Here is a 19,919-nt window from a genome sequence, read left to right on the forward strand (position 1 = left end):
ATAAAGTTTTTGAACTTGGTTGATTTGAAATGCTGAATCACTGAATTACAGTTGCTGCCAGCTGTTTAAGAATGATCAGCCAGGACAACATTACAGTAACATTTTTATTGCTCAAAAACACCATGACTTTATTCATTAACTGAATCCCACCTTTACAAAATGCTAATGTGCTAAATGTAGAAGGTAAAGAGGAATTGGCCACAGTGAGTTTTGTATTAACTGTTTCTTCTGTGATCTAATAGTCATTAATGTTTTTACAGACTCTGGTCTCCAATGAGAGCAAATAGAAACAGCACACAAGTAAAGTGTAAGTCAGTAAAGCACTGCACAGGAAGGACATCAGTTCTCATGAGAACCCCCACCTGCATTTGCAGAAAAGGTGGCTGTGCATTTCCAGTTTAGAGAGCCACCAATGGGAGCTGTGCAATGCAGTGTTTAAGTCTGTGTGGAGCTCCCATCCGCCTGTTTATCCTGTTGCTACAGCCTCACTGCTTTACAGCGTCTGACGTTCCGGGCCGCAGCCACAGTTCCGTGGCAACAGTGTCCACAGAGACACGCCTCCCCATGGCAGAGCCCAGCGACGACATGTCCGCTTCATCACCGGGAAGCCAGTCTGTAGGGTACAGGGGCGTATCCATCACATTTTTTTTTTTTTCAGTGATACTAAAAAACGCTTAAAATTTGCACATGTTGCTAAAAGCCAACAAGTATATAAAGTGGCACGATTTTTATGTTTCACTAATTTATACGGTGTTTAAGATTAGCTCCCACTTGCTATACTAGTTATAAGCCTGATCATTTAAATGCTTCCTGTAGTGAATTCTTTCGTCTTACCTTTTACGCTGTGATCACCAGAGTGGGAGTCTGGCCTCGTAATGTGGCGTTTGTTCTGGTTGTTGTGACTGGGTACTGCTGGCAGATTATCACCCCCCTTGTCAGCCACCTCCTGTAAATATATACAGAGCTTTGATATCTTAATGATGGTGATCCTTTTGATCTTAGTAAAACACAAGATGCATATCAGACATACATCATAGTTAAGTGCCGTCCTCTCCTGGTGCTCTGCTGATGGTTGAAGGGATCTCTGCTCACGTGCCTCACCACTGTAACCTGACAAAAACCCAATTGCCATGTATCATTAATTGCAAATGTCTTTACAGCCAAACAGATGGTAGGGACCTAAACTTTATTCCGTTTATCCATGCATAATATGAAAATAGTGAGAAAACCCTGAGCTTCAAAAGTATTCAAAAGCCATCAGTCTTTTTTTCTCTAATGTACCAATTGCCTGTGCTCTGGGAGTCTGCTATCACCACCCTGCAGCTGGCGTAGTCACCTTGCAACTAGCACTGGCACCAGCTGCAACACAGACAGCTGGCTGGCACGCACCACAGTTAGCCTGGCAGAGAAACCAAGAGCTAAATTGGCCTGGCACACAGAGTGTCGTAGAAAGGTATTATGAGGTTGTATGTAGAGGACTTCCCAAACCGTGTCACCTTTATGTAAAACATCTGGTGCTTTTGGGATTTTTTTTCAAAGTCTATTGTGTCCCCAGTCATGTGAACACAAGAAGGGAAATAAATGAGAAAGACTGTTTTTACAGACGGACCATATTCTGCCAAACTCACCAATAAAAGAACTCTCTGATGGCAATATGGGGTTTCTGTGAGTGGCACGTCCAGGGTTCTTGATCTGGGAGGAGACACAAATGCAGACAGAAAACAATAAAATCTCTACAATTAAAATTAAGCCATGCAAGACTGAATTATCTGCCAGGGTGAAAGTGCAGAATATAGTTACTGTGTAATGTGCTGATCACTTACAGGATAATAATGACCTAGTTGACGGCCCAAGAAGTCTACAGAGGAAGACAGAAGGAGGAGTTAGAGGACAAACATTTGAGGTGAAACTGATTTGTATTTGCTCACTGACCATCTTCCTGTCTCCTCATTAGCCTGATTTTGTGCTGTTGTTCACGTAGAAGGGCCTGCTGCTGAATGTCCAGACTTTGTGTGTCTGCGGGAGGGTCAGGGTACAGGGTTCGAACCTCCTCACGAGATGTCGTACCTGTAGGATAAAAGCAAGCTACGTCACATCAGGGATTGTTACTATAGGGCAGCTCTAGGCAAAGCAATTGACTAATAAATTAAATATTTGCATCAGTAAAATAATAAACACAAAGCAAAAAAAGTGTTTAGTGAAGCCAAAAAACCCATCTAGTCCTTTATCCTCTTTTGTTGGTTTTACAGCTTGCAGCTCTGAGTGTGTTTCAAACTCCAGTTTGGGAACACATCCAGTCATTTCTTTGGTAGCTTACATGAGATTCACTGTACACATGGGCAAACTGTCCGTCACTGACCGAGGCCTCAAATGACCTCATGAGATTAAAGTTTTGGTTTAGATAAAGGGAGATAGAGCACCAGTTAAAAGTCTAAACCATTTGGTGTCCTCCACACTTACAAGAACAGCATGACCAAAGTGATTGTAAACAGAATAAACACTAACTTCCTCTATGTAGCTTAGTACTGAGAATAAAAGAAAAGCATTATTAGACGTATTTGTTCTTCTTCTTCTTCTTTCGGCAGCTCCCTTTAGAGGTCGCCACATTGGATCATCTGCCTCCATCTCCCCATTTCTAGCATCCTCCTATGTCACAGCAACCCCCTGCATGTCCTCCTTCACTTCATCCATGAATCTTTTCTGTGATCGTCTGCAAACATCATCATCCACAGAGACTTTTGCCTGATCTCATCTGTCAGCCTCTCTGTCACCAGTGAAACAAGAAGGGGCTCAGAGCCTATCTCTGATGTAATTTCACCCCCCAACTGTCACTCCCACCGCACACTTCACTATTGTCTTGTTGTCCTACATGCCCTGCACCACCATCACATACTTCTCCGCCCCTCAGGACTTCCTCATGCAGCACCAGAGTTCCTGTCTAGGCACCCTATGATATCCACAAAGAGTGCAACTCAATCAGTCCTTCTCTACACTTCTCCATCTTATTCCTCTGTAGTTACTCTCTTCACATCAACCCCGTTCTTTAAAAGTGGTACGGTTACACTTCATCTCCATTCCTCAGAAATCCCCTCACTCTCCAAGATTGTGTTAAACACTCTTGTTCAAAGGTCCACGGCCCTCGCTCCTAGACCTCTCGATGTCTCCCGTCTCCTTCCTCTTCAGAGTTGCCCTCACTTCCTCCTTGCTGATTCTCTGCACTTCCTGATTCTCTAACTCCATTTTCATCCACTTTCTGTCATTAACTTCATTCATGAGCTCCTCGAAGTACTCCTTCCATCTTCTCAACACACTCTCTTCACATTAGCACATTTCCACCTCTATACTTAATCACTCTAATCTGGTGGACATCTCTTCCAGCACAATTTCTCTGCCTAGTCATTCATTACAAGTCATGTTCTCCTTAGTGTCCAGCCTCACATACAACTCACTACAAGCCTTTTCCTTTGCCAGGGCCACCTCTCTCTTTGCTGTGCGCCTAGCCTTCCAGTACTCTTTTCTTCAGCTCTCCGACTATCCCACTTTTTCTTTGCCAGCCTCTTCCCGTGAATACATTCCTGAATCTATTATTATTTGTGCAATGAAAATTAAATCAGACTTACTTCAGGTTGGTACATTGTAAGAACAACAGTGGTTCAAAGAAGCATTAAAAGCTGTGTCAAAGCTGTGTCTTTTATTACCTCTGTGTTTAAGCTGGATGAACTCCCTGATGTTTTGCCTGTTAGCATGTGCATCAGCTGGAGAAGGACTCCTAGCTGAAGACAGGACAGCTTCTCTATGTGCAGATTCTCTATGTGGTCGTCTTCTACACATGAGCAAAGGAGGAAAATCCCAAATTAAACAGAACAACTACCTCTAATAACAAACAGATGTCTGTCTGAAAACGTAGCAGCAGTTCACTATGCCAAATGCTTTCTAGTTGTGCACAGTAACTATACCACTTAGCTCCACCTGCTGCACTGTCCCTGCAGTGACATAAATTAATTCTGCATTGCTATAAAACAATGAGGGCATTACGCTTGACCTGTACTTGCTGAATACATTCCAAAGCTTTTATGTTCCCTAAAGCGCTGGTCCTTCTGTGTGAGCAGTCTGTGACAAAAGAAAAGCCCAGAGACTGGCACCAGTTCAAAGGCATTTCTCAGATGATTTGCTGTAAACTTGAATACAAGCACAGATTAACAAGTGGCTTGTAAAACATTCCTGTAATTTAGCAGGGAGGGATGCAGTTACTCGACATATCGTGCTGGGCTTGGTAATAATGGGTTGAGAATATTCTAAATAGCAACATGGCTACTGTAGTGCTCCACAGCAATTCACTGAGGAAAGACATGGGTCACTTCATTTTTTCCAAGCACAGTAATACATACTTCACTACAAATATCAAATCAAGATCACACTTTAACAGCCCAGAGTTAGTATTGTGTCTTCACTTCACAACATCTGGGGGTTAATTGGGTTAAATTCAACATAGCAGCGTCTCTAAATGTCTTAATATTAGCCTGGCACAAAAGATAGAAATCCCTGTTATTTTGGGTCTGTTATACCTGCACACATCCCCCTGCTGTTCAGTGCTGCCTGACTGCAGTACCTGTTTACCAGATTGTAGTGGGTCTCGTGTGAATCCGTGCGACCCATCTGAACCTCCAGTTGTCGCTGCTCTTTCCTCAGATAACCACGGAGGGCTGACAGCTTTCTGATTACTTCCTGTTGATCATCTGAAGCATGACAGGGGAGTGAAGGCAGAGCAAGGATCAGAAAAATAAATGTTTATGATTTGCACGCACAGAGGTTAAGACAAATCTTACCCTGCTGGCTGGGAATTTCATCGGGTGGTCGGTGGTGCGGTGCTGACACTGAGCGATTCTGTGAATGCATGTTTTTTTATTATAGAGTTATCATAAAGGGTAAAATGTGAAAATATTTGCAATCTTTGCAATGAGTTACTCACAGTTCTGGATGACCGCTGGCTCAAAACAGAGGAGGGCCTATATGGCGCAAGATTTGCCAGCTTTTTCTGCAAGGTTGGGATAGGCGGAGAGGGCTGCCTCTGCAGGACAACAAGTAAAATGTCATTCTTTGACAAAGACACAGCGAGCTATAGCACTCCTGTCTTTTCGTGCTTACTGTACCTCATAATTCAACCGTGAGTCTTTCTCCACCCTGGTGGTCTGAGGTACCTTCTTAGTCTCTTTTTCCTGCATCACCACCTTTTCTTGCTTCTGGCGATGTGTTTCAGCTTCATGGATCCAGCCTTGGTTTTTCAGCTTGTGCTGCAGAGAGTAGATAAAACTATAAAGAAGGAGAAATGATGTAGGACTCTTTATAAAAGAAACAAGCTCATCACCTCAGTCCTCCTTTTCTCTTTCCTTTGCTCCTCCTCATATTCCTCCTGTAAGCGTGCCCTCTGCATGGCGAGCCTCTTCTCTTCTTTCGCCTCCTCAATTCTAATCTGTTCTCTTTCCTCTTGCTGTTTTCTCTTGTTTTCCTCTATCTGTTTGAAATGCACAGTTACAGTTAATTTACAACTTTTTTAAAGTGTTGAGAATACAGGTTGCTGTAAGTCTAAAAGCATTTCATTTCATCCTGCAGTTCATCAGTACCCTCTCCTATCATCCATCTACAGACTGAGGCCCCGGGACCTACCTGCTGTTTCAGGGCTGCTCTGTAACTGTCCTGCTGTTGAAGTGTCTCATCCTTGAAACCTGTAAAAGGTGAAAACAATTTAAAACAGAAAAGACAGAAAGCCATAAGCTATAGATCTACAAAGCATATAAAATGCACAGCCACTGAAATATTAGGAAGATAACATTACCTGTTAGTCGATGGGAAATGGGAGAACTAGTTTCAGTGCCAGGAGTGGGCACAGGATTCCTATATGATGCCTCATTGATCCTGTGCATGTGATTCAGGTCACCTAAAGGCAGCAAAACATTCATTAAAACATGTTACATTAATATCTGTTGATCAAACACATTAAATTATCTGGCCTCCGGTGAACACCATTACAATAAAACTTACTAACAAGGTTGCCTTTTTGGTCTCTAATTGGAGCGCCTCCTCCTCCACTTCTCCCCCAGGGGTTGTATGCCCTCATCTCAGCCTGTATCTTGGCATTGAGTCGTGCTGTTTCTTCTTTCTCTAGTCTTCTGTGCTCCTCTCTTTCTTTAATCTGGGCCCCAGACACAATTTTCAAAGGATGAAACCATGACACCGCTATAACAGAACATGTGGTTTCTTCATGGAGCTATAACAATGTACCTGCTGTCTGAGTGTCTCTTGGTAGCTCAGTACACTCTCTCTCCTCTGCTTTGACTTTTCTGCATGAAGTTCTTCAAAAACCAGAGCAGATGCTCCATGTTGATGAGTTTCTCTGGAAGCAGACAGAGTAGCAAATGGCAAGGAGATATAAGTACAGAAGGTAGTGATAAGTATTCAGTTTGTGAAGACCCTCTTCCGGAAGAGAGAAAAGATCTACTGGGTTGCTGCTAGCAGAGATGAGGGCATTTAATGCAGCTTTACTGAATAAAATCTATATTAACATCAACATGCTGAAAAAATTAACATGTTTTACAAAAAAAACTCCAAAGGTGCTGGGAAGGTCACTGACTCATTTTGGCCACTGGATCTGAGAGGACGCATTCTCTGAGACAGAATCTTGGAATTCTCAGACTGCCGATTCCCCCCGGGCAGACCATCTGATGTAGAAAATACAAAAATATAAGATAAAGAATGCACACGATTCAAGAGCTTCATGAACTATCTGCTGCCACTGACTGCCACAAACAAAGCTCAAATAAAGAGCAGGAATTTGGCAGTAATATTAAAATAGAAAAGAAATAACTGTAACCAAACACACCACTCGCATATAGTATTATCATTAATGTTGCCTTCAGCTGTAGAAAAGGAGAAACAGTAACATTACTGTTTTCATGAATGTTGCTTTAAGCTTTTCTGAAGCTTAAAGCGACATTCATATGATTTGCATGGAGGTGACAGTTGCGTTAAGTGCAGCAGGTCATCTATCACAGTAAATGTAAGGGTTTATTTTAATTTTGTTAATAGGTTGTTGCAGTTTCTTTTTAATGTTGACTTTACACAAACTGGATAGCAACACGTTTTTTCAACTCCAGCAATCTAAACATCACCACACTGAAATCAAACCAGTCGTTGTCTGCTTTAAAAACTGCTAGCAATAATCAACAACATAAGTCTAAAAAAAATGTGGATAAAAACAAGAAACATTTAGTAAATACATATTTGTGAAACAGATAGTTACATTACTTGGATTGTGAGGAAGATGAGGATCTAATGGATTCCTGGTTCCATAGTAGTAATAATCTGCATCATATGGAGTCTTGTAATTGTGAGGTACAATGGGAGGTAAAGGAGGAGCAACACTCGCAACCCTGAAACAGAGTTACCAACACTCCAGTGAGTGTATAGCAGGGCTGCTAATTTTATTCATTTAATCGAAGCAAATGTGAGCTACCTTGGGATGGTCACCTCTCCTAGGATGTTTGAGAAGTCTCTGTGGTAGTCCTCACTAAAATAGTCCAGTGAGGGGACACCTTGCGGTAATTCCATCCCATTTGAAGGCACAGTCTTCCCAGACAGTTGTCTGAGAGCTGTAATCAAGTCCACCTGGGACTTTCCTGGGGGGGCTCTCTCATCTGCATTCTCAGTGGGTTTGCCATTTTCAAGACTGGGATTTAGGTGCTTCCCTTCGGCCTCTAGATCTTTTCCTAGCTTGTGAAGAACATCCTGGCTCAGGCTGTTATAGTGACGATTCACAGACCCTAGCTGCTGTATTCGGTCAGGCTGGAACAGATTACGTGTGGTCCAGAACACAATCATCAAAGAAAGACAACATATATATCGAGGATAAGATTAGGTGGTACTTCTTTCAAGAAATTTCTCCAAGACTCCACAACCTATGAAAGTTATAATAACAAATCCAGACCTGACACAAACATTATGTTTCTGCTGTTTAAAGGTTTTGCTAGCCAGATCTTTTAATGCTATTCTCCTACCTCTTTCTCAGGGTCAACTCTCAGCTCAAGTCTTTTCTCCCTAAAGAGAAAAAAAGGACAGAACAACGTCACAGGCTTGATGTTGTTTTCTATGTCTTCTTTTTTATTCAGCTGCTCCCTTTAGGGGTCTCAACAACATGATCAACAGCCTCCATCTCACCCTATCCCTAGCATCCTCCTCTGTCACACCCCTCCACATGTCCTCCTTCATGACATCCAGAAATCTTCTCTGTGGTCTTCCTTGTTTCCTCCTGCCTGGCAGCTTCATCTTCAACACCCTTCGTCCAATATATGTGCTATCCCTCCTCTCCACATGTCCAAACCATCTCATCCTTGCCCCCTCTAACTCTCATCACTTCTCTTCTTAACCTAGCTTCGACAGGTCTTTTCTAAGTTAAGAAGAGAGGTGACCAGCGATCAGTAGTTTGATTTCATGCTTTGTAGATCATAAGGGTTGAGCTAGCTTAAAGGACTCTGATGAAAATGATGATTTTGAGAATAAATACTTACTCCATCTTCTTCCTCTGCTTTTCAGCAATTTGTCTCAGTAACTCCTGCCTGTATTGTTCTTTCCTCATCTGAGTTGTCTCCTGCTCTTCTGTTATTCCTGCATCAAGACGTAGAGTCATTAAAATACTGCTTAAGTTCTGAAATATGACTTTAATTGATAAATTGCATTTATTATCTGTGTAGTAAGAATGTTTTTACCTATCAACAGTCCAGTAGCAAAATCAGCCTTATCCTTCCTGACAGCAGATCTTGCAGCCATCTTCATGCTGGCTGGCACTTGAACACTATTGAATACAGATACACAAACAGAACGGGACTCTCCATAAGAGTCACCCAATTACTGACAGCATGTAAGGGTAACATCACTGCAATAACTTCCTCTTTAAGCCACACCCAGCTACGATTTTATGTCACACAGTGGCTGCAGAGCTTTGAGGGCTATAACTCAGAGACAGAGAGCAAAGGCTTGTGCTTCATCAATCCAGCTCTTCTGATAAACTCTAGGGTGAGCAATTTTTTGCCTGGAAAAGGGCCAAGGCTCACTCTCTATCACAGCACCTCATGTTACCAGGTTACTGAATGTAGTTCAGGAACAATGAAATGCAACAGCAGGCAAAAGTGTTGAAGAGCAATAACTGAATATGGCAGCAGATACCAGTATAATCAATTATGGTACTGATGGTATTGATTCTGAAAATTTATGAGACTTTCCAGGGGGATGTTGTTGGCCGCCCTTGTCTATATGTGACCACTGTTTCATCATCATAAATCACATTGCTGCAAAACCTTTTGCCCAGGGCAAAGCATTTATGAGCTAACATTATTGCTAGTGTACAGTTAGCTGAGATCATTAACATCTTTCTAGAAGCAGGGGTCAAAAAACATAAACTTGCTTACTCAGACTTCCAAATTGTGTCATTGGTCTTCTGATGAGAAACTGTAGGAGCCACTGTCTCCTTTATGTCCTGAGAAGCCCTGCCATAGAAACAGACAGGACAGTGAAATTTGGCAGAGGAGCAATCTGATCTCATTTATATGGTAACGGATGAAACTACCAGTAATTCAAATCATTTTCCAGAAAAAAAAGGATACTTCTTCACTCTGCACTCTTGCGCTGTCATCTCCTCTTTGTACCCAGGCTCTTGAGTGTGCCTGTCGTTCCTCCTCCTGTATCTCAAATCAAACTCATCCCCTCTGTCTGTGTTTAGCTCGTCTTCAGAGCTGTAGGGCTCTGCTCTGAAGATTTGCCAGCGTCTTCGCCGCCTCTGAACTGGACTCCTGATTTCTCCATCGTTGAACACCTCGGTCAGAGTGGAAGCATCTTTCCTCTCATTGTGACTGGGGACTATGTTTGTGTGGGTATGTTTGTGAGGGGATGACAGGGGAGAGGCTGGGGGAGAAATTTTCAAGCCATCTGAAGCGTGAATCTGTCCAGGCTGAAAATGAAAATGTGAGGAAGAAATTCAATGTGAAAAAACATTTACTTTGTAACAGAGTGCTTTTCGTTATTTGTCTTTCAAGTACTCAGTGAGCTGTATCTACCTGATAAATGGAGAAGCATTTCTACTGATAGAGAATCCTTTAAAGTGTGCTATAAAAATTGCATGGATTATTGCACCAAACACACTAGCGTTATTGTGCACGATCTGCCTATTGAGTCATCAGTCTTCTTACCTTGGGACTGACAGAAGACGTTCTCCTCTTTACCGTTCTTATTTGAGCTTGTTCTTGGAGGAAGAGGTTGTATTCTTTATTTCTCTCCTCTCTCAGTTTTTCCTGCAAGAGAAAAAACAAAAAGTCAGAGTCAAGCAGCCACACCGCTCAGTTAAGCTCATGTGACACTTAGAATTTAAGGAAATACAAAACTTAAAGAATACCATCTTCTATCAAAAGAAGATACATATTTCTGCTTGCACACATTCGAGTGACGATGAGGTTAAGGCTATATTTTTTGCCTCAATATTTCAAAAATGCTTGCATCAATACTTATCAACATTCAGCTTGTCGTGCACATATAGACGCCTGAAATCCCTCTTAACTTTTGTTTGTAAGTTCACGGTCTTATATAAAGAAAATCAGTTGCCATGAAGCGCGCAGCACTGTGCAGTCGGCAGTTTGTATCAGTTCTAGCTGAAGAGCTAAAGCTCTACTTTGATGACTGAATGAATGCAGGCACACCTTTACAGATATCCTCTCATCAATCGGTAGTGACACTCCATCAAGTTGTTGTTGAGGCTCTTTACTTTTCAGATCCGTTTTCTGCAGGAAGAATAAGAGATTTGCTGTGTGTACGCAAATGCAACACAGAGGCAACTTAGTTAAACACAGACATAAACTCACCAGCCACTTTGCTAGGTAAACCTTTTCAGCTGCTCATTAATGCAAATACAAAATCAGCCAATCACATGGCGGCAGCTCAGTGCATTTGGGCATGTAGACAGGGTGAAGACGATCAGCTGAAGCTCAAATCAAGCATCAGAATGGGGAAGAAAGGTGATCTAAGCTACTTGAATGTGGCATAGTTGCCGGTGACAGATGGACTGGTCTGAGTATTTCAGAAACTGCTGATCTACTGGGTCAGTCTGAATCCAGGGAGCAGTAGTTCTCTGGGTGAACATGTCTTGTTGATGCCAGAGGTGAGATAAGGGAAGAATAGCAATGATTGCTTCAAACTGATAGGAAGCAAACAGTAACTCAAATAACCCTTTGTTACAACCAAGGTATGCAGAAGACCATGTGAACCTTGAAGTAGATAAGCTAAAGCAGATAGTGGTGGTGTAATGGTGTGTGGGATGTTTTCTTGGCAGACTTTGGGCCCTTTAGTACCAACTGATGATACTACGTATATACAGCCTACGTGAGTATTGTTGCTGACCATGGCCATCATTGTATGACCATGAGTATCCATCGTCCGATAGCTGATTTCAGCAGGAAAACACTCCACCATGTCATAAGGCAAAATCTTGTTCAATCTATGCCATTTAGATTGCCAAAATGGTTCTAATGTGGCGTTAGGAAGGTATACCTAATAAAGTGGCTGGTGAATGTATTTTCGTAACGATTTCTGATATGTCATTCCAGATAACAAGTTCCCGTGTTCCAGACAATTTTAAGATTAGGATTTAAGATTTATTAAGTCTTAAATGTAACACTAATAAAAAGGAAATGTCTAAAATGCACATTTAGGTGTTTTATTCCATTCTGTCAATTGGATATGTATGCAAATTAGCACATATTTAATCTATGTTAATCGGACACCAATTTTTTTTTTTAAATAATTCAGCATAAGCTTCAAAAAACTTGCAATACATAAAATTATTATCTTAATATAAGTAATCAGCTGTTGAAATTTCATTGTGACTGTGATTCATTGTGCTTTTCCTTCTACAGTGAGCTACAAATTGTCACTTCGGTGGCACTTACATAAAGCAAAGATTTCCAGTTTTATCTAACTTGATGTTCTGACTTTAGGTTAATTATTTTTCATATAATGTTTAGTCTACTATTTAACAATTTATTACAACAGTGAATGAAAATAACTCAGTAAAAGGTTTATACTCTAATGCCTTTGTGTGGTGCTCTGTTGTTTATTTCTCTTTTTTTATATTGAGATTGCTTGTGGTTGTTTTTTTGTTTTTTTAAATTGTGCATCTTTTACCTCACTAAGCCAGTTTGTCTTGGCATGTTTTTTAAATTTTATTTTAATAAGCTATTCTGATTTATTTAAGACCTTTTCTTATAGGTTATATATAATTATATGCCTGATGTAACAGTAAATTCCTATTGTTTTGGCTAAATGAACTATATATTATTTTATCTATACATGTTCAGATTTTTATTTTATTTATTTATTTATTTATTTATTTATTTTGCGTCGTCACACCCTGGATATATAGTTTCTGTAGTCCAGCTGGAGCTCCCGCTGAAGTTTCTGCTTCTTCCTTTCATACTCGGTACCCAGCAGATGGCTTAAGCCAATACCTGGGAAATACGGCATATATAGAGTAGACTGTACAATAAAAACAGGAAACTATTCACTAAACACTACAGGCTTAAATAATGCAGCCAATTCACTACTACAGCCTTGTACAGTACCTCTGTCGGGATTGGGGTTTACTCCTAGAGCTGCTGCTGAAGTCATATTTACAGCATTGTGTAATTTGCACCATCTGACCCTGACTGTGGAGAAAAACTCGCTGAAACACCGATTTGTTTATTAAAAAGCAACATGTGATTAAAAGAATTCCTTTGTTTGTTTGTTTGCTTGTTTTTACTCACCGGTTGATTAGTTTACACCTATAAACGTTGCTTCGCAAGTCCTTGATCACATATGGCGGGGAGTTTTTTCTTCATGCTTCTCAAAAAAAAAAAAAAAAACGTCCAATCGTGATACACAATACACCCAATAAGGCAAACACTGGACTTAATGTTCATATACCCCATAATGGGGTATATGAACATGCGCGTCTATTTTAAAGTTCGGATGTAACTCTGGCTAGACAAATAACAAGACCAAATAACACGATATATATCAATAATTCTTAAATTTCCACACACAGCTCAAACCTATCCGACCGATCTTTCACAGCGAGCCCAAAGCGTCATTCCGTTGCCATGGGCAACCATGACACAAACCTTCTCCTGGGAGAGGCTAGCAAACACATCTAACACAAACATTCTAGAAAAATATGTCTAATATAGTCCAAATGTTAAGTCTTTAATAACTCTGCAATATTTAACACTAGGATCTGAATTTTCTGTTTCTTTTTAATCGTCTTTAAACAACATAAAACCAGGCAAAGTTTATTAACAACATGTTAATAAACTTAACATACTGCTGTTGTCTAAAAATGATACCATCTAGCCTTACCCAGCAGCCCTTTAGGCTAATTAATAGCCCTTTAACTTACTAGCTACGGCCTTCCTCCAGAATAGTATTGCCTAATTATTGAATACTAGCTTCAGTTTTATTGACTCATTAAATACTTCAGCTCCCAGTACAGTGCTGAGGCTCTAAGAAAAAAGCCCTGACAAATAGATGTAGGTACCTTTCTAAAAAGCGCCGCTAGATGTCAGTGCGTCCCCAGAAGTTAGTTTGACGTCGTCGCAGGACTAAACCATGGCTTCCGTCACAGGGGTAAATATATTCTAATAAGAGTAATAAATAAGATACAAATATGATTAATGAATGCAATATCACCATATATCATTGCGTTGTAGTGTTAAGAGATGGCATATAACAAATAAACACATCAGTGGTAAATATGTGTAATATGAAAACGAACGTCCCCGTCGGTTTCACTTTGTTGCGTTGGTATCGCTCACTGTCATGGCTCCTTGAGCGAGTGGCTATCAGCTCCTAAAACGTTATCAAAATCTTTGGGGGAGAAATACAGCACTTCTTCCCTTATTTAAAGAAAAAAATCGGGTTTTTTTACGGCTCGGGTTTTGCTTGGATACATTATTAACATGGCGGGGAGCAATACGGCTCAGAAAACATGGGAGCTGTCTAACAGCATGCAGGAAGTTCAGAGCATTGATGAAATTTACAAATATGACAAAAAGCAACAACAAGAAATCCTCGCTGCGAAACCATGGACGAAAGAGTGGGTGCAAAACAACATTGTGGTATTTAGGTTTCTGTCTAAGTATTTAGGTGATTGCTGAGCTGCCGTATTCGTATTAAATGGTGTTCGTTGGTAGTTTATTGTTGGAACATTAGTGGTAGCCTAGCTACAAACTAGCAAACCGGTCTTTATGTTAGTAGCAGTACAGCAAACTGGATGTGTATCTACAATATACGCACTGCTTAATATTATCTAACATCAATACAAATACATTTGTCATTGTTCACCTTTTAGTCACCACTACTTCAAGTACTGCAAAATCTCAGCTTTGGCCCTGTTGAAGATGGTAATGCATGCCAGATCTGGAGGAAACCTGGAGGTGATGGGCCTCATGCTGGGAAAGGTGGACGGTGAAACCATGATCATCATGGACAGCTTTGCTTTGCCCGTGGAGGGCACAGAGACCAGAGTTAACGCCCAGGCGGCAGCCTATGAATACATGGCTGCCTATATTGAAAATGCCAAACAGGTGGGACATTGACTTCCACGCACATAAAGAGCATCGTGTTTGAATTATGACTTAGAAAGAAGGAACCGAACTATAGCCTAAATAAAATCAGACTTGATTTCATCTGAGACATTAACTTAATACTTTCTGTGAATGTCACTGGCTTACAACCATTTTTTTTTTTTTTACTTAAGGAAGGGTGTTTCAGCTGCTTTAGAAAAATCTTTAACTTAATATCAATAAGATTTTTACAAACTATAAAGGGATTATTTGAAGCATTACTGTCTTTTGATAGTATTAATATTCTGATAACCATATATAACCACATTTGTCTGCCTTTTCCCATGCTGAGTATACGATTACTTACCTCTAACCTATTTTCAAGCACTTTATTGTAGTTAATGTTGCAACCCAAGAAGCAGGAATACAGTATAAATATATTATACGGTTAATATGATTTGCACTCTTTTATATTATCTAGGAATAATTGTAAAGTTTTGTGTAAATTGTACTATGTTATGAGGTTTCTCCAGTCCCTGTTTAACATACACTATCCAATACTCTAATGAATTCAAGTGACTACACGAATGTGGAGATATTTTTTCTTAAAAGAAAAAGGAAAGATAGGAAAATGCTACTTTAGATAAGGATAAAAACTGCAAACTGTGTCAAATACAATCATGTTACTGACATCTTACACTGCCCTAAAGAAGATATGATTTTATATTATCTACAATTCCTCAGGTTGGCCGGCTGGAGAATGCGATAGGCTGGTACCACAGTCATCCAGGCTATGGATGCTGGCTCTCCGGCATAGATGTCAGCACCCAGATGCTCAACCAACAGTTTCAGGAGCCTTTTGTGGCTGTTGTGGTAAGATGGGAAATAGTAACCAGTTTTATTTTGAAGCTAATGGCTTTTTGTTTGTTTTTTTAACTGTGACTTCTACTTTCCCACTTTTCAAATGGAGCTTATCCCATATCCCACATCCCATTAATGTGGGTGTAACTGAGAAGGGGGGAAGATTACTGATGGATGAGTTGTAGATTTGCATGTAGTACTGATGAATATTTTGCTATTACAACCACATTTGCTATTTACACTTCATTTGGTTTAGCGGCGCTTAAATGCCAGGGGCGTCATGTAATTAAGTGTGTATTTTCAGCACACTGACAGCCCCAGTAAAAAGGCTCCTGGTGGCCACATTTGAGTAGTCCCTAGAGGTTTGTGTGACCCCTGACTCTGTTTTCCTGTTCTACTGTATCTTGCTTCCTATAGATTGATCCCACTCGGACTATTTCTGCAGGGAAAGTCAACCTCGGTGCCTTCAGAACCTACCCGAAGGTAAAGCAAAGACTTTAGCAGCAGTCCTCTTTGGTCTTTAGTAAAATCACAAAATATCTGTTTTTTCATTCTTCTTGTGCATAGCTGTATTTGATTATTTGAGACATTTTTATATACTGATTTTATTGTTGTGTATTTGTTAAGAATATATTTATAAGTTTTTTTCAGTCACTCTGTATTCTTAATTCCTTATTACTGTAGTAAGTACTTAGTATTTCCTTTTTGGATTTTTAGGGTTACAAACCCCCTGATGAGGGACCCTCAGAATATCAGACTATCCCCCTGAACAAGATTGAAGACTTTGGTGTACACTGTAAACAGTGAGTATTTATATTTGCTACAGTATTGTACCGGATCAAATACTTGTGTAGCATGTACCGTATCACACATTTTTTATTGTTTACTTTATTTTCAGTACTTGCATATGCGCTTCTTTTTTCTCTGTCGCTCTCCTTTTTAGGTATTACGCCTTGGAGGTTACTTACTTTAAGTCCTCCCTCGATAGAAAGCTCCTGGAACTCCTTTGGAATAAATATTGGGTTAATACCTTAAGTTCTTCAAGTCTCCTCACGGTATGTAGGGCATTTCAAAAATCAAAATGTTTGCTATTTGTTTGACATTTTGATTTATGGTTAATTATTACTCTATAACTCATTTAGACATGTGGTCACCAGCTTGTGATGTCATGATTTATTGCTGCTTATTAGCTAAGCGTCCGTGTTTGTTGATTTTAGTAATAAGCTGTACATGAACTTTTTTTCACAATGGAGATAAGTATTAAAGCTGGAGCCGACTCCATGATGCTCCTTTTCCCCCTTGCTGTTCGTTTGCCCCTCATGTAAATTTGCATTGTGGATGCAGGAACTCTGTCCTGAGCTTGACTAAACAGTCTAAATAGGCATCAGGCTTGTCCAAACAGTTGGTTTTTTGGCGTTTTGGATGAAGATGAATTGACTAGATGTCAAGAACGGGCTGCTTTATGGGTGACGGGCTTTGTCAGTTGCTACACTGTCACCCCAGCCAGGGGCCTCCCTTGTCATTGTGTTTTAATTACCTTTTCTACCATAAACACGGCCTCACCTTAAGCAAACCTTTCACTGACTTCTTTTCATTCACCACAACCCATAAAGTGTTCCTCTGGCTTTTTAGACATATTTGTTGCCATTCTGCAAAAAAAGAAAAAAAAAGGAAAATCTGTTATCAAGCTTTTAGTGGCAAATTGTGCATGAGTCAGTTTCTGTGTGTTTGTGTGTTGCATGGTCAGAACTCGGACTACACCACGGGCCAGGTGTTCGACCTGTCAGAGAAGCTGGAGCAGTCGGAGGCCCAGCTGGGCAGAGGCTGCTTCATGCTCGGATTAGACACACACGACAGAAAGTCTGAGGACAAACTGGCCAAAGCAACACGAGACAGGTGGGTTTTATTTTCGATAGAATGCTTTAGTAAAATTAAATGTCAGCTTAATTTATTTTGGGCACTGTAACTTAAGTATGATATAATATGACTGTAAATGTATAAATAATATCCCACTAGATGAATAAAGTGGTCAGTGGTGTTGCTTTCAATTATGTAATCATATTTTCTACTTGTGTGATATATATTATTTTTTCCACTGACCTTATAACTGGCTTGTTTTCTTTTATTTCGAGCAGTATTTTTATCACATCCTCAAATTAAATGTCAGTCTTTTTTAAATCTGGCATTGATTAGGTGTTAAGGACAGTAGTTTATTTTTGTGTTTGTTGCTAAATTAATCTAAAATTTGTTTCTTAATCAGACCAGTGTTGCTTAGCAGTAATAATTCAGTGCTTTAAGATACTTTTTAATCAGTTATTATGCAAACTGACCCCATTTGGCTATTTCAAATTTCTTGATATAGTTTCTAATAGAATCCAGCTCAGTAATGTCTTTATGAACTCCGCTAAGGTGGTCATGTTTTTGGGAGCATTTTCGTGTGTCATTCTTTCTGTGTGCAAACAGCTTCAAAATGTTTGAATTCATTTAGATAAACTTTGTTGGGGTGTAAGGTGGCATCATGGTAACAATCCATTAAGATTTTCCTTACATCCACTCAGGCCTTCAAGGTCAACTTAATGATTTATTGCCTGAAAATTGACAAAAAGCCTTATAACTTAGAAGCTATGATTCTTACAAGTGTGGTATAAAAAGCACCATATAAGGATTTAAAATATCATGTCATATTTGACCTCTGACCTCTCCTTCAGGGTCAATAGATTGATCTGAAGGTGATAATGATGCTATATAGAGAGATTTAAAACAGTTTCTTTCAGCAATTGTTTGTATTGACAACATAGAGGCATATTAGGAATGACATATAGAGTCTAAGTAACACGTTACTATATTATGAATTTGTTATGCACATTACAATAATAGGTTATAACTGTTTAAATACGTAATTTGAATACACAGAATATGTTAGAATAAGTATTTTTTAAAAACAAACTTCTGCTGAAAAACCTTTTTTTTCACTTTTTTATTATTAAATATTTAAACTAAACAATGAAGTAAATGCTACACTTGTACTATATCCACATGAATTTAAAAAACGGGTTTCATCAGGGCAAATAATGTTGATAGTGGTTTCAGTTTCAGTTTCATCTTTTAGTGGCTCTATAATGTAGTGGTTTAAACCTTCAGCTGTCAAGCTAAACATCCCCGGTTTCAGGATAAGACACAGGAAGGCCAAATCACACACGGCGAGCTACCTGCTGTGGTGACCCCTCGTGAATACGAGTGCAGTCGAAAGTAGCTTTAGTTTCAGTGATATCTGATACATACACCCACTACGAATGTCTGCAAACAGCAACGTTACCTTTAAAAAGTCTGCTGACACCACTTTAAATGTCATATCCCTTTATGCGGCATCTGTTTTCCTTTTCTTTTTTCCCCCCTGGATTAAATGCTGATCTTCATTTCTCTCTGTGGTTTATTTTAGCTGCAAGACAACCATAGAAGCGATTCATGGTCTGATGTCTCAAGTCATTAAGGACAAACTCTTCAATCAAATCAACACGTCTGGCAATTAAACCTCAGCCACAAGGCCATTTGAATTACACCTGGAAATGTGTTCTTGTGCATGCCCGGTGCTTACTGATTCATGGTGTATGTTTAACTGCTAAGAGTAGCATCATCTGTTATTTCTCTTGGGAGTGCTTTTCTATTCATTTTTCCTTCATGTAGGTAAGAATTAGAAGACACGTGCAAAAAATAAAACTTAAAAAAAGCAGCATTTTGTGTTTTTGTTTTTTTTTTGTTTCTTTGTTTTATATAAGGCAAAGTGTAGCTGGGACAGTGATCGGTTTCAGTGGAAGGTGGATTAGATGTACACTGCTGTCCAAATGTTTACTCTTTAATGCATAATATTATATTCTCAATGCCCAAGGCACGGCGGCATCTTTTCACACATAGCCCTGATTCAGCACAACATTTAAATAACACATCGGTGTGGTCACATTTAACGCTCAGTCTAACCTAGCACCAGTCAGTCATTCAAGTGGTGTAGCCTGTCATAGCATTACATAATGGAACAACAAACTACAGCTTCTGCTTAGGCTCAGCGGGAATCGACTGCCATGCGTGAGATGTCTCTGCGGAGTTGCTCCCAGCACAGTTTGGCCCTCGGTGGTACGCTGTGGCAGAGCGGCCAGCTCGTCAGGTTGTGGTGTGGCAGTGATGCAGGGCAGAAACAGAAGCCGTGCACACTGGGGTCCATTCACCCGACGCGCCTGCTCTCCATCGAAGCAGACACTCGCCGAGTCTGCCTTTCTTTCTTTTCCCTTTTTTTTTTTCCTGTTCCTTTGGCCTGGGGTTGTGTGATGTCTTTTTCTATGGTATTGTAATGGCTACATGTATATTTTTGATGTCATGTATTGCAGAGGAGAGAATCCCAGTGGGAGAGTGGAGGTGCCTGTTTTTTCT

At 40.1% G+C, this 19,919-nt stretch overlaps 2 protein-coding genes across 2 annotated transcripts; one reads left to right on the forward strand and one right to left on the reverse strand.

The window, feature by feature from the left end:
- Nucleotides 1-128: 128 nt before the first annotated feature.
- cspp1a (centrosome and spindle pole associated protein 1a) lies at nt 129-13,165 on the reverse strand. Its single transcript, XM_085418659.1, has 29 exons — nt 12,840-13,165; nt 12,657-12,740; nt 12,445-12,542; nt 10,740-10,820; nt 10,236-10,337; nt 9,654-9,997; nt 9,459-9,536; nt 8,760-8,845; nt 8,562-8,658; nt 8,052-8,091; nt 7,511-7,839; nt 7,303-7,427; nt 6,593-6,716; nt 6,280-6,391; nt 6,040-6,190; nt 5,834-5,935; nt 5,665-5,723; nt 5,366-5,512; nt 5,151-5,291; nt 4,970-5,068; nt 4,827-4,884; nt 4,610-4,736; nt 3,699-3,823; nt 1,933-2,067; nt 1,824-1,858; nt 1,629-1,692; nt 1,031-1,110; nt 835-946; nt 129-613 (listed from the first exon to the last, which is right to left on the reverse strand). The coding sequence occupies exons 2-29, from the start codon at nt 12,700-12,702 to the stop codon at nt 486-488; spliced, it is 3,225 nt and encodes a 1,074-aa protein (XP_085274785.1). The 5' UTR covers nt 12,703-12,740; nt 12,840-13,165; the 3' UTR covers nt 129-485.
- A 717-nt stretch (nt 13,166-13,882) lies between these two features.
- cops5 (COP9 signalosome subunit 5) lies at nt 13,883-19,227 on the forward strand. Its single transcript, XM_085418660.1, has 8 exons — nt 13,883-14,167; nt 14,423-14,657; nt 15,381-15,509; nt 15,915-15,980; nt 16,215-16,300; nt 16,441-16,552; nt 17,245-17,393; nt 18,937-19,227. Exons 1-8 carry the CDS (start codon nt 14,031-14,033, stop codon nt 19,025-19,027), a joined length of 1,005 nt encoding a protein of 334 aa, XP_085274786.1. The 5' UTR covers nt 13,883-14,030; the 3' UTR covers nt 19,028-19,227.
- Nucleotides 19,228-19,919: the final 692 nt, after the last annotated feature.

The sequence above is a fragment of the Rhamphochromis longiceps genome, linkage group LG9 (genome assembly GCF_057381845.1).
Source record: "Rhamphochromis longiceps isolate RC_006_pf linkage group LG9, R_longiceps_female_GT1.1, whole genome shotgun sequence".
In the NCBI taxonomy this organism is placed as follows: Eukaryota; Metazoa; Chordata; class Actinopteri; order Cichliformes; family Cichlidae; genus Rhamphochromis; species Rhamphochromis longiceps.

What these genes read in the sequence shown, in the direction of transcription:
- cspp1a (XM_085418659.1), bottom strand. Translation starts at nt 12,702, where the DNA reads ATGACTTCAGCAGCAGCTCTAGGAGTAAACCCCAATCCCGACAGAG. An exon ending in CATTTCCCATCGACTAACAG is followed by an intron (nt 5,724 to 5,833) that starts GTAATGTTATCT and finishes CACCTTTTACAG; the next exon opens with GTTTCAAGGATGAGACACTT. An exon ending in TGGTGATCACAGCGTAAAAG is followed by an intron (nt 614 to 834) that starts GTAAGACGAAAG and finishes TGTACCCTACAG; the next exon opens with ACTGGCTTCCCGGTGATGAA.
- cops5 (XM_085418660.1), top strand. Translation starts at nt 14,031, where the DNA reads ATGGCGGGGAGCAATACGGCTCAGAAAACATGGGAGCTGTCTAACAGC. An exon ending in AGCCTTTTGTGGCTGTTGTG is followed by an intron (nt 15,510 to 15,914) that starts GTAAGATGGGAA and finishes TGCTTCCTATAG; the next exon opens with ATTGATCCCACTCGGACTAT. An exon ending in TTTGGTGTACACTGTAAACA is followed by an intron (nt 16,301 to 16,440) that starts GTGAGTATTTAT and finishes TCTCCTTTTTAG; the next exon opens with GTATTACGCCTTGGAGGTTA.